This window comes from Vitis vinifera, chromosome 11 (genome assembly GCF_030704535.1).
Source record: "Vitis vinifera cultivar Pinot Noir 40024 chromosome 11, ASM3070453v1".
Lineage (NCBI taxonomy): Eukaryota > Viridiplantae > Streptophyta > Magnoliopsida > Vitales > Vitaceae > Vitis > Vitis vinifera.
This window is the reverse complement of record NC_081815.1, coordinates 1,137,758-1,151,787: the sequence shown is the minus strand read 5'-3', so window position 1 is coordinate 1,151,787 and position 14,030 is coordinate 1,137,758. Positions and strand designations below refer to the sequence as shown.

The 14,030-nt window shown below is 32.2% G+C and overlaps 2 protein-coding genes across 2 annotated transcripts; one reads left to right on the top strand and one right to left on the bottom strand.

Annotated features, from left to right (window-relative positions):
* The first annotated feature begins 1,307 nt into the window (after nucleotides 1–1,307).
* LOC100255989 (vacuolar protein sorting-associated protein 2 homolog 1) lies at nucleotides 1,308–5,096 on the top strand. Its single transcript, XM_002280017.4, has 5 exons — nucleotides 1,308–1,558; nucleotides 2,588–2,718; nucleotides 3,580–3,684; nucleotides 4,280–4,540; nucleotides 4,656–5,096. The coding sequence occupies exons 1-5, from the start codon at nucleotides 1,522–1,524 to the stop codon at nucleotides 4,800–4,802; spliced, it is 681 nt and encodes a 226-aa protein (XP_002280053.1). The 5' UTR covers nucleotides 1,308–1,521; the 3' UTR covers nucleotides 4,803–5,096.
* A 186-nt stretch (nucleotides 5,097–5,282) lies between these two features.
* LOC104880623 (RING-H2 finger protein ATL39) lies at nucleotides 5,283–6,178 on the bottom strand. Its single transcript, XM_010657833.3, has one exon. It carries the CDS (start codon nucleotides 6,074–6,076, stop codon nucleotides 5,486–5,488), a length of 591 nt encoding a protein of 196 aa, XP_010656135.1. The 5' UTR covers nucleotides 6,077–6,178; the 3' UTR covers nucleotides 5,283–5,485.
* Nucleotides 6,179–14,030: the final 7,852 nt, after the last annotated feature.

The following is a 14,030-nucleotide window of genomic DNA, read 5'->3' as shown; positions in this document are numbered from 1 at the left end:
TATTATCACGCATTAAGTCAAATTTAAGCTAATTTATGACACTATTGAGTTTGATGGAATGCGTCTAAAAAGCAGCAAAAAACTTAAATGATCAAATAGTGTGCCCAAATTACTTTTTTGAGTACAAAGTTTCAAATCATAATAAACTCAAACTTTATTCTGAGTTCAATACATTCAAAACAATACTTTTTGTGTATGTCTAAACGTGAACCGGATTCTTCACTAAAGTGCTTGTAATAAAAACGATGTCGATAAAAGCAGTGCAACTTAAAAAAGCTCTTTTACAAGAATCACTCCCAAACGTGACATTAGTCCCACAATAAATCTTTCATTGTCTTCTTCAAACTTGTGAGCGGGTGTGAACACACGATGGGGGTGTTCCATGAAAAGGGAAGTGGAGGACAGGGTCTGTTTGGATGATCAAAACACAGGGTCTAAAAGTCAGTTCCACACAAAAGGAGAGCCATTAAAGGGCAGTAAAGTTCATTGATACACTAGTGGCTAGTGGCCAGTGGCCATGGGGTTGATGGCCAGCCAAAAGGCCTTTTCTTTCTTCATGGGATGCCCTTAAGATCTTTAGACTTATGGCACCAACGTTGACATGAGAAGCCTAAAGTGGGTGGAGAATATTCCCCACACACCTTAGTGCACAACTCGTGGGTCTGACAACTTGTAAGACAAATATTGCACTCCATTTTTCTGCAGTTCAGGATAACTATAAATCTGTTGCCTTTGATTTTTTTATGTTATTTTGTTTTATTTTTTATGGTCAACCACTGCTTTTCTCTAGGGCTGTTCTTAATCATACCCATCCCAAGAATGTTGTTTTTTCTTTTCTTTTCTTTTCTTTTTTTTAAAAGAGTTTTTTGAAATGGTAAAAGTAATGTTTGAATAGCGTTTTGTTCTCCAAAAGTACTTAGAAAATATAAATTAAAAATTTATTTTTTTAATGTTAGGTTTATTATAAAAAATATAAATAAAATAAAATATTACTAAAATTTTTAGTAAGTAGTATATTTTTAAATTATTTATTTTTATGTGGAAGAGGAAAAAAAAAAGTAAAATGAGTTTTAGAAAAAAGTATATAGAAGGAATATAATATGAGAAAAAAAAACTAAAAAACTAAAAACTCAAGCCCATGAAGGACTGGAAGTGGATTGGGCTTTAGTGGGTTTTGGGCCCAATGGGTTGCTTAAAATCTTTTGACTCAGTGGCCCAAAGGTTCGGATTTAGTTTCTTGGTGGCGGGAATGCCATTGGGCTGAAGCTCAACTATATCAAAGGAAGGCCCAAGAGAAACCCAAATCCAGACAATATCGCAGTCGCAGGGGAAGCTTCAACGGGTCCTACCCTTTCAGTTATCTGCCACGTGTAAGCGTGTTCCTTCCCCCCAACGACTCCACCGCGTACGCAAACTTTTCGATCTCTGATATACAATAGCAGCCTAGATTTTCTTCAGTCTTCATTTCATTCACAGATCGGATCAGAGAATTTCGTCGTTGCAGTTTTTGGTCTATTCGCCATGAGTTTCCTCTTCGGCAAGAAAAAGACTCCTGCAGGTTCATGTTTCTGACATTCTGTTAATTTCATGCTCTTCTTCTTTCTTAGATTTATTCTGGTTCATTTTTTTTTTAACGCATATTCTAGATTTTTTGAAGTGTATTTATGTTAATCTCTTCGAATAATATGCAAATTGAATTCAAATTCGATGCTATTGATATTCGATGATGCATCGAGTTAGGGGTTATTGGTGCTTGAATTTGATTTCGGGATCGAGTTGAAAGAAATACCAAATTTGGAATATTTTTTTATTGATCTTGCTCAGGATAACTGTATATAGTTGTTCCCTCGTCTGATGTATGAGGTTCAATCTTTGTGATAGATCATCGGTCACATTTGGTGCTTCCGGATGGAATTTTAGGGTTCTGTAGGGTTTTGAATTGGACGATCGTGCAATTTAGATTATCGAAATTGTGATGATGAACCTGGTGTTAGAGATTGACTTTTCGATGACTGTGAGGCATCTTAACTTACTGATTAAGGAAGACTATGTTGTGATTTTATGCAAAAACGTGGTGTTAATTGAAGTCAACTTCTTTTTCTTTTTGTTGCTATCACGTCTACCTTGTTCAAATTTAGGCAGATGTGTCACATGTTAATAAAAAGAATTATTCTATGATGTTTCTCAAATAAATTTCAGTACTTTTCTTAAAACTTTTGCATATGAAAATCAAGCTCATAGAATATTGATCACAATGAGTATATAGTAGATTGCTTCGACACTGCATGCAGTTATATATGATGATTTGATTAATTATCAAAATGAATGAAATATAAGCATGTCATGGACATTCAGGTTATATCGACTGAATGTAAGCAGGGTCGTGCACTCTTTGTGTGAATAATTTGCTCAGTTTTGGTTTGGCAGTAAATTCCCTGTGGCTTCAAATTAGGTTATTGATTATGAACCTGTATTAATAGTTGTAAATGGAAAAGGAAGATTGGACCATTCTTTTTGCAGTTATGGCAGCTAGTTTCTATTTTACTTAACTATTTATATACTGAGATTATGGTCTTGTGATCTTCAGAACTTCTGCGGGAAAATAAAAGGATGCTGGATAAATCGATTAGGGAAATAGAAAGGGAAAGACAAGGTCTACAAGCACAGGAGAAGAAACTCATTGTAGAAATTAAGAAGAGTGCCAAGCAAGGACAGATGGTGAGTGCTTTTTGGACAATGTGAACCTTTCTTTTTTTGGTGACCAAATATAGTTCTTTATTTCTGAACATGGTATACTGCCCCTTTCCATAGGTAGAGTTTGAGCTCTCTTGAACCTAATTCTTACCCCACCTACCCCTCAAAGCTGGTGGAGAGGGCAAATATAACTCATCCATGATTTAGTTTATCTTTTTGGAACAAAACAATCATTCTTTAACATGTCTGGCATTGTGTATTCTATATGTTGACATCCATGTGGAATTATATTTGGGTTTGATTGGTTTATTTTGAAAATGAGGAACTTATTGCTCTATCACTTGTTGATGTGAAAATCATTAAGCAAATTGATTTTCTAGTTACAATGTTTGATTAAACTTTTTTATATTTGAGGAAAAAGTTGTAGTTCTTGACCATTTCTGATTCATCACCATATTGATAATCTTTCTTCTCTTGAAAAACAAAAATCCTGATACAATTTCTGCATTAGAACTGAAAGCTTTCTTCCAAATCTGTGCACTGGAAATTAGATATTTTAAAATATGTTGGGGGGTCATAGCCATATTAGACTCTTTTGATTTTTAAAGCAAGATTCTGGCCTGTTGTTGGGCTCACCTAGCTTGGTTTGTTAAAAGGTTTGATAGGGCTTTGTATGCAAACAAATTGTGCTCTGTGTATTTATGTGAAAGGGTTGGATGTGGAGTGCTGACTTCCTGTAGCTTGCAGTATTTATAATTAATGGGCAGAGTCCCATCTTTCCTTTTTAAGATTTATTGTGTTTCTAGAATTATCAATGGGAACAAATGGATCAAGTTTCATAGCCACCACACACATATAAATTGAATTGGGTACTTCTGTTTTCAGGGAGCTGTGAAAGTGATGGCAAAAGATCTTATCAGAACGCGACACCAGATTGAAAAATTCTATAAGCTTAAATCACAACTCCAGGGGGTGGCTCTTAGAATTCAGGTACACAGTGCTTTCTTTTTCCTTTTTCCTGAAAAAAAAAAAAAAAAAGCTTTTATTTTCTTTTGTTTGGTGTGGATCATATGATATCCTTTTTTTGATATCTGATGATGTTTAATCATCCTTTTCTGTGTTTAACTGCTCACATATTGTTTATATTTATCTTCTGATTGTTTTTTTGTGCTTAGCAATAAAAAATGAATGGTCTCTTGCTTTCCTTTGTATAGATGAATTCAAGTGGATGCATGATATTTAACAGTTTAACAGGGCTGCTTGACAATGGGAAAAAGCTAATTTCAGGAAAATTTTATGTGATCAGAAAAAAAAATTGTAAAAATATTTAATCAGTATTTGGAAATATTCCATGCCTTGGTAGCTTTGGATATAAAAGATACAAAATTTAATCAGAAAAGTTTCAACTCGCTAAGGAACCAAGAATTTTCTATGTTTGGGATAGGACACATTTGATTTTTGTTGAATTGTTGATGATTTTCCTTTTCTCCAGCTGTGAGGGTTATGTCTTTTAGACTTACTTCATTTGAACCTTCCTGGATATTCTATTTGAATACTAAAAGTTGGACCATTTCAAAAACTGCAGACTTTGAAATCAACACAAGCAATGGGGCAGGCCATGAAAGGTGTCACAAAGGCAATGGGCCAGATGAACAGGCAGATGAACTTACCATCATTGCAGAAAATTATGCAAGAATTTGAGAGGCAGAACGAGAAGATGGAAATGACAATGGAGGTTATGGGAGATGCCGTGGATGATGCTTTGGAAGGGGATGAGGAAGAGGAAGAAACAGAAGAACTCGTGAGCCAGGTTCTTGATGAGATTGGCATTGATATCAAATCAGAGGTACTATTTTCTCATTTATCTATGTTTCTTCCATGCCCTCCAGAACTAAGCTCTAGCAGTTTTCTAATGAATTATTTTTGAGGCAATAACAATGATGTTTTAATTCAATCCACAGCTTCTCAATGCACCCTCAGCTGCTGTCGCTGCACCAGCTGCAAAGAACAAGGTTGCACAAGCCGAAGCAACAGGAACAACAGGAAATGATGACAGTGGAATCGACAATGATTTACAGGCACGTTTGGACAACTTGAGGAGAATGTAGCTATTTACATATCTTGTAAAATATATTCACTAGCTCCATTGTGAATTATCTGTTGTGTCTTTGGCTATGTTACACTTGACAAAATTACCCCAGCATTTGTTGACTTGGTTTGAAACCATGGGGGAGTTCTATCGAATTATTTCTGATGTTGCAGATTTGCTCCTTCGTACGTTCATACATTCAGACATAACTGTGTACATAAAGTCCTAAAGCTGCACGTAGGCAGACACGGTTTCTCATTTGTCATTGACTGGAGCTGTTAATCTATTAAATTTCCACAGAATTATTCCTTGAGCTTTTGGGTTGAAACTTGGAAGTACATTACTCACCAATTTCCTTTCGGGTACTGTTGTAACGTTTTCAAAAACAGCTTTTAAAAACAGTACTGAGTTGTTTTAAGGATGAAAAATCTATTTGAGACCTAAAATATGCATGAGAAATAATTTCTTGACCTAAAAGTATTTTCTGTCTTCAATAACAGACTACCAAACAGGCCTGCCTTTTCTTATTTTTGCTTTTGGGACAAGTTCATCACAAACCCCATCCTCCAAAAAAAACAGTGATTCCCATGTTCTAAAGTCCCAAAAAGTATTAAAAAAGTGTATAAAATCTGACCATAAATTGCTGATCCTGTGTTATACAAATATGTATCTACCCATCTTCTTGATGAGAAGCAAACAATCTCAAACTGACTCGCCTGAATCTCTCAACCCACCTCTCGGATTCTCCGGTTGAGTCACAGCCTCAGCCTCAGCCTCAGCCTGGCAATGAACAACAGCAGGCTCCACCCTCGCGCGACAGAGTGGGCAATCAGAGTGGGAGTAGAGCCACATATCTATACAAGGAGCATGAAAGGAGTGCTTACACTTTGGCAGCTTCCTAACATCTTCCCCCTCCTCAAAAACCGATAAACAAACCGCACATTCATACTCCGCCGCTTGCTCCTGAGCCACCCCCTCTTTCCTGTACTTGAAACTCGACACCAATCCCAAATTCATGTTCTCAAAACTCTGACTCGGTCTGGGATCAAAGAAATGATGTTCTCTCCTCCGTGATCTACTCCGGTTGTTGCTGCACCATCTGATCACAATAAGATTGTACAGAGCAAGCACAAAAGCGGCAGTGCCGACCACGATGAGGCCGTAGTACAACATGGGCAGCTGGTGTTTGACCGGCGGAGGTGGTGGTGGTGGCAGAAAGGGGCTTGGAATCTCAAACATATTAGGGTTTATAGAATGGCCATGGATATATAATGGCTTGAGATTTATATCCATATATAGTGGATGAAGAGAAATTGTATCGCGTGATTAGTTAATAATAAATTGACAATCAAAAGGCCGTGAGGCTCATGGAGCTTGAGAGAAAATTTCTTGTCCATAATTCATTGGATTTTAAATATATGGTCAATGAATGAAGCCAAAGGAGTGTACAATCACTCAAACAAGGAACGGGCTATAGTGGATGAGAACGATTGAAGATAAGGACCCTCTCCCTTTCCTACCGTTTTCATGATAACAATCTTGTGTCTTGTTAATTCAAGTCAAATTATGGAAGATCTAAGAATACTTTATACTGATCTGTTTCGATCTTAGGTTACTGCTCTTTGCGTAGATAAAAAAATACTCTGTATCAATTGGTGTAGTGAGAATATTAAATTAAGAAAAAGAAAAAAAAAAGGTAATAAGAATAAATAAAATTACTTTTTTTTTAAAAAATAAAGATAAATTTAAATTTAAAATTAAAATTGTCTTTTAAAAAATATTTTAATATTTAATTGAAAAGGCAATTTCCTAATACACTTAATGGGTATCATAAAATTTAAAATAATTTTTAGGATTATCTTAAAAAATATTTGTTTAAATTACCATATCCTTAACTAAAGTGTGACATATGGTATAAGAATCTATTCTACGTGGAAAATAATATTTATAAAGGTGATGTGTCTTAATTGTATGACTATAATATTTGATATACAAATAAAATATTTAAAATTTTGTAAAATATTAATGTTTGCGAGACTTAGAAATAGGAAAAAAAAAATTGATATATACTCTTTGGCGGGTAAAGATCAAATTTTATTAGTTATATTATTTACAAACGTGGAGTGGTGTGACTTGAACGTAAGGTCGTCAAGGGTTTGGTGGGCTTGGATTTAAATATTTGCTTATAATATTTATTTAAATTGCTTTCCTAAAGCCCTCAATCAAGTGGCCAAATTACACTGCTGTCAAGGTGAAGTGATGGGTTTGTGAACATGTTGATATGGATTAAAAATTCTAAGATTTGTAACCATTTTTAATTATGATAGAGAATAATCAAATCATTTTCAATTTCTCGGGATTTATGTCCTTGTGAAATTAATTCCTTTACTTTCTCACCAAGTTTCTAATTTTGTTCAAAAAATTTAATATTAATTAACTTAAATTTCTTTTTTTTAATGATATTTTTTTTTGTATTTATATCATTAATAAATATCACTAAAAGTTGTCCGAAGCAGTGGATTTGTTATCTCCATCAACTTATCTAACTAGGAGATTATTTTAAAACTATTTTTGAAAAATTATTATTATTTTTGTTTAAAATAATTGTTTTTTTTTACTTTTTAAAACACATTTTACAATTTTTTTAATTGGAAACTATTTTTTTTAAGAATTTGTTTAAAACAAGGTTAAATTATTTTTTTAAGAAGTAGTGGAATATAAAGGAAGGCTTTGGGATGAACCAATCCTTCGAATTATGGGTCACGAAGGATTATAAAGTTCAAAAGTGGAAGAGAAGAAAGTGGACACTAGACCTAGAAGCATGTTATAGTACAGATTTCGTACTCCTAATGGGAGACCAGTTGTGTGCCCTGTTTAAGTTGTTGGCCTTTTGTTTATTTATTTATTTTATTATTTATTATTCAATATAAAATTGATTTATTAAAAATATCTTAATCTTATTTAAATCATATATTTTTATGTATTTTATTTTTTGTATGAATAAGAAAAGAATACAATGATTTAGGAATACCTATCTAAATATTTGTCTCAATTTTGAATTTAATTTTCCTTTTCTCTATCTAAATTAAATTGAGAAGATTTGGAACATTACCTACTCATAGACTCTTTTGAAACCCTAATGATTCCTCATCATTCTAGAAGGCTTTGGAGATTACCCATTACATATAAGAACTCGAGGACTCCACTCAACTTTGAATAAACGTAGATAGTCTAGTTTTTGTTTTTTTTCTAAGAAATTTGATGCCCCATCATGTTTTTTTCTCCTCAACAATTTTTAATTACAATAAAATATGTGAACATAAAAAAATTGGATAGGTTTATATGCTTGAAATAAATTTTGACCACTATATCTTAAAAAATATTTGTTTTAAATTATTATATTTTTAACTAAAGTGTTACATATAACATCAGAATCAATCCTAAAAAGAAACTGATATTCATAAGAGGTTGATGCTTATTGTATTGCTGAAAACAATGAATATAATTTTTTATATGTAAAATAAAATATTTAAAAATTTTCAAGATATTATTGTTTGTGAGACTTAAATATATGAAGAAAAAAAAATTGATATATTCCTCTTTAGAGGCTGCCGGCCTGTTGAATTTTATTCGTTAAATTGACCATGGGGTGGGACATAAACCTAAGGTCGTCCAAAGGTAATATGATAATATTAATTATATTATTTACAAACATGGACTATAGGGTGACATGACCCTAAGGTCTTACAGTGTTTTGAGGGCTTAGATTTAAATATTTGCTTATATTTATTCAAATTGATTTTTCTAAAACCCTCAATTAAGTGGCCAAATTACATTTCTACCAATGTGATATGAACTGAAAATTTTAAAATTTGTAACAATTTTTTAGTTTTTATAATTTTTTTTAAAAAGTGATTTCTTTATTTATTAAATTAATATAGGCAAGTTGTTTGTTTGTTTGTTTTTTTACCTTTGTTTATTCAAATCCACACTTTCTAAAAAATGATAAAAAAAATTGAGAAATGAATAAAAATATAAAAGTGTCTTTTATAATTTATCTTAAAATTTATTTTTTATAAATATATATATATCTTAAAATAATGGTTTATATTTCTTGAGAAATTAATTATCTTGCATTTTTTTTTTTTTACTTAGAATCTGCATTTATCTATACATTTCAAGTTTAATAGCAAAAATATAAGATTTCTATATTTATAAAGCTTAAATAATTTTTTTTTTTTTACTCTTTTCAAGATTACATTTTTCATTGAAAATTAATATAAAGAAGAAAAGCACTATAAATATTCTTAAAATATTTTACAAAACATGAGTACTCATGAAATTACAAGTTATTATTGATGTTAATTTTACATTAGACTCGCTTTAAAACATAGAAATGCCTTTAGTAAAATTAAGAAAATTAAATTTTAATCTTTCATGAATTTTGATTTAAAAAAAAAAAAAAAAGCCATCAATCACCACCATTATTGAAAAAAAAAAAAAAAAAACTAAAACCGGTATAATCTTGAGTTTTGATTGACGATACTAATTTCTTTTCAATATTTTCAAACTACTTTCTCATATATTTATAATTGAAAATAGTCAAATCATTTACAATTTCTCATTATTTAGGTATTTGTGACATTTATAAAAAAAATAAAAACTAAAAACTGTATGATCATGAGTTTTGATTGACAGTAATGATTCTTTCTCAATATTTTTAAAGTAATTTATTATAAATTTATAATAGAAAACAATTAAATCATTTACAATTTCTCTTAATTTAAGTACTTGTAAAAGTATTTAGATTCTAAGAATAACAATAATTCAAGTTCCAAGACATCTACTCAACCAAGATTACAATGTAAGTCAAGTATTAGTGGAAAATAAAAGACGACCTAGGCCTATAAGCATTTGGATAAACCAATTCTTAATTATGAAGCACCATAAAAATCACATGAAAGAGAAAGTGGAAGTTGGACTGTAAGAGCTTCTACATATTATAAATTATCTATCTCTTGGAACTCATGTTGATATTCATGCAATGATTCTTGGTGAAAAATTAGAGAAAAATGAAAAAAAAGACACAGATTTAACATGGTTCGATAGATTGTCTACGTCAATGATAACAAGAAAGAAGACTTTCACAATATATCAAATTATAGTTACGTAAAAGGGTGTTTATATAAACCCTCAAGTAATGAAATTCTAAAAATACCCTTGAATAGTACCGTGTGGGTGTTGTCCCCCTTTCCCCCCTCCCAACTTATCATTCACCCTTAACAATCAAAATACAAGCTTGAATGACAAATGTCATCGTTCCGCTTCGCTCCACTCTGATATTTGCCATTTTTTCTCCATATATGTCTTTCCCTTAATATGAGCCATATTTTACAACTCCTTATGAATAATATGATGTTTTAAAATCCACAAAATGGTTTTTTTATCCATGATTAGACTTAGATATTGAGCATTCATTTGTTGTATGCACGATTTTCCTTGTAATATTTCATATAAAATAAGGAAAAAAGTTTATATATACCCCTCTTAACCATATAAATATATTTTAAAACTATAAAAAAAAAATGTTTTTTTAACACTATATTTGAGAGCTAAAGATAATAAATGAGATAACACTTAAAGAATTTATTTGGAGTGATTGTTACGATATTGAACTTAATTTTCGAGAGATAAAGATGAACAAATGAGACAATACTTAAAACTTAATTTTCGAGCGTTAAAGATAACAACAAAGGAGACAAGACGTAGAGAGTTTAGAAGAATGGCGATTTTATTATTCAATTACAACAAATGATATTTGATATTTTGATCAAATGGGATGATTACTTGCTCATAAACTCTTTTGAAACCTTAATGATTCCTCATAATTCTACAAGACTTTGGAGATTACCTATTACATATAAAAACTCAAGGACTCTATTGAACTTTGAATAAATTTAGATGGTATAGGTTTTTTTTTTTTTGTAAAACTTTGATGGCCCATCATATATTTTTTCTCCTCGACAATATTTAATTGTAATAAAATATGTGGACATAAAAAAAATTGGACAAGTTTATATGCTTTAGGTTTAAATTGGAAATAAATTTTTGACAACCATATCTTGAAAAGGATTTGTTTAAAATACTATATTTGTCATTAAAATGTCACATATGACATGAGAATCAATCTTAAATAGAAAATGATATTCATAAGGAGTTGATACTTCTTGTATCACTACAACTGAAAACAATGAATATAATTTTTTATATACAAAATAAAATATTTAAAATTTTTCAAAATATTATTGTTTGTGAGACTTAAATATATGAAGAAAAAAATGATATATCCTTCTTTAGAGGCTGCCGACCTGTTGAATTTTATTAGTTAAATTGACCATGGGGCGGGACATAAACCTAAGGTCGTCCAAAGGTAATATGATAATTGTGACATCTCACATCGAATAAGGGAAAAAGTTTCTAGTGATACATATGTAGAGACTCCTCTTAACCAAGTAGACATGTTTTAAAGCCGATCCCCGGGCCCAAAACGAACAATATTTACATGGTTGGGTGCGGATCGTTACAAATGGTACTAGAGCCGATCCCCAGGCCCAGTGCGGAGGTTTGTTTGGCCCGGTAAGGGGTGTTTGTTTGTTTGACCCCACAATCCCGTCGGACACAACAAGGACGTTGTGTCTGCATGGGGAGTGTTTGTGACATCCCACATCAGATAGGGCTTTTAAAGCCGTGAGGGCCCCTTTGGACTCAAAACGGACAATATTTACATGGTTGGGTGCGGGTCGTTACAATAATATTAATTATATTATTTACAAAGGTGGACTGTGGGGTGACATGAACCTAAGGTCTTATAGTGTTTTGAGGGCTTAGATTTAAATATTTTCTTAAATTTATTTAATTAATATTATTGTAACGACCCGCACCCAACCATGTAGATATTGTCCGCTTTGGGACTAAAATAACCCTCACGACTTTAAAAGTCCTATCTGATGTGAGATGTCACAAACACCCCCCATGCAGACACAAGGTTCTCATTGTGTCCCATGGGATTGTGGGGTCAAACAAACAAACACCCCTTACGAGGCCAAACAAATCCCCACACCGGAGTCGGGGATCAACTCTGATACCATTTGTAATGACCCGTACCCAACCATGTAAATATTGTCTTTTAAAGCTGTGATGACTCATTTGAGCCCAAAGCGGACAATATCTATATGGTTGAGTGCGGGTCGTTATAATAATATTAATTATATTATTTACAAACGTGGACCGTGGGGTGACATGAACCACATTCATATGAGTTAAATTTTCTAACTCCCCATTTGTAATTTGAGTCTTCCATACATAAGACTCTTTGATGCCCAATCAATTGATTCACCTACCTATCAATTGATACCCTTAAATAATATTCATATAAATATAATTATATATGGTCACACATTATAGGAAAAAAGCTAACAATCTCCCACTTGGCCTACTGATCGCTCGGATTTTGTCGTTTATTGGATCAAAACAAAATTTATAACCTAATTCACCATTCTATAGCAATTTGTACCCGATCAAAAAGTGGTTTTAGTACAAACTACTGTAGTATAGTGGTTTTTAGGTATCGTCCACAAGGATGGATTATTCTTGGTAATTAAGGCTTGAATGAGATGATAAGAAATGATTGTGATCAAATGAAATTGATTTGAAAATGCATGATAAAATTCCAAAATAACAATGTATTCAAATTGAGAGGAAAATGAAGTGTAAAAGAAAAGAAAATTAATAAGATGTGAGATTCTCGGAGTTAGGATTTTCTAAAGAGCAATTTCCATGGTGAATAGGTGTTAAAATCTAATTTTCATCAAGTTAGATTGAAAACCTAAATTTTCATCTAAACCGATTTTTGATTTAGCTTTAGATCTAGATCTAATTTCTCTTCAAATTAGGTAATCTAATCTAAGAGATCAATTTGAATCATATATTCAATTCATCTTAAATTATCTTCCAATGATTCACACAATGCAACTATTCAATCTCATTAAATCTAGCATTAAGAATTTGATGAATCTACCTAGCTTGCATTGTAGTAATCATCCAAGACAATTTGAAGAGAAAAATCCTCAAATTTCAATTAATCAATCAATTAGATCAAAATTACCTTAGCAATTCAAGCTCAATTCTCTAATTCACCATAGATCTTGCCTCTAGATCCTTCCTCCTCCAAGAAAAACGAGATTTAGCCACTCATGCTTGGAGATTTGATCTCACAAGACATGTTTGGCTACCGAGAAAATAAGAGAAACTGAAGGAAAGTGGAGAATTATATAGAGAGAAGAAGTATGAAAAGTTCTACAATTAGAAAATGTATCAAAAAAAGTTCTAAAAAGTCCCTCAATGAGTAAAATCCCGTTTCTATTTATAGGCCAAGGTAAAAAGGACACTTGGCAACATTTTAGAGGTCTTCCGGATGCTTCTTCATCAAGGAATTTGGAGAGAATGCATTTTCGCACGAGCCCTTAGCAATCTCGCATGATGGTGCGAAGTGGAAAACCTTTCAGCTGCATTTTCGTCTTGCTGGAGCATTTCGCATGACTGTGCGAAAATTTCGCATGGTCATGCGAAATCACTTTTCACATTGCCCTTATGTGCTGCAGCCAACATCCTTCCTGTTTCATTTCGCATGGTCATGCGAAATCGAAAATCATGCTATTCCGGCTCCTCTTTGCAATCTCTCTCATTTCTTCATGTTTAATCCATCTCCACCACCTTCAATTAAGCTCCAAAGCTTGGTCCAAGTGCATTTCATTGCTTCTTTCATTATGCATTTGGATTATCATCAACTTCATATGTTTTCTTCAACTTGATTAATCTCTTTTGCCACCAATATATCAAAATTATACCTTGAAATGACTCCTAAACTTCATAAAACTTGTTAGTAACTCTTGCAAAGGCAACAACATGCTAATTGAGTGTTTTAGGCATAATTACTACTCAAAAGATGTGAAAATCATGAGAATTATTATCTAAAATATGCTCTTTTTGAGTAGTAATCACCTACATAATTATATTTATAATAGATTAAAACATAATATGACCATAAAAATTTCTCAAAATAGGCATCTTTTACTTTAAGATTATGTTTCATGGAACCACTAACACCAAATCATTGAAATGATTGGATCACACAACGATCCAATATTCTTCAAGGATTATAGTACTAGCACCTCCATTAACATGAATC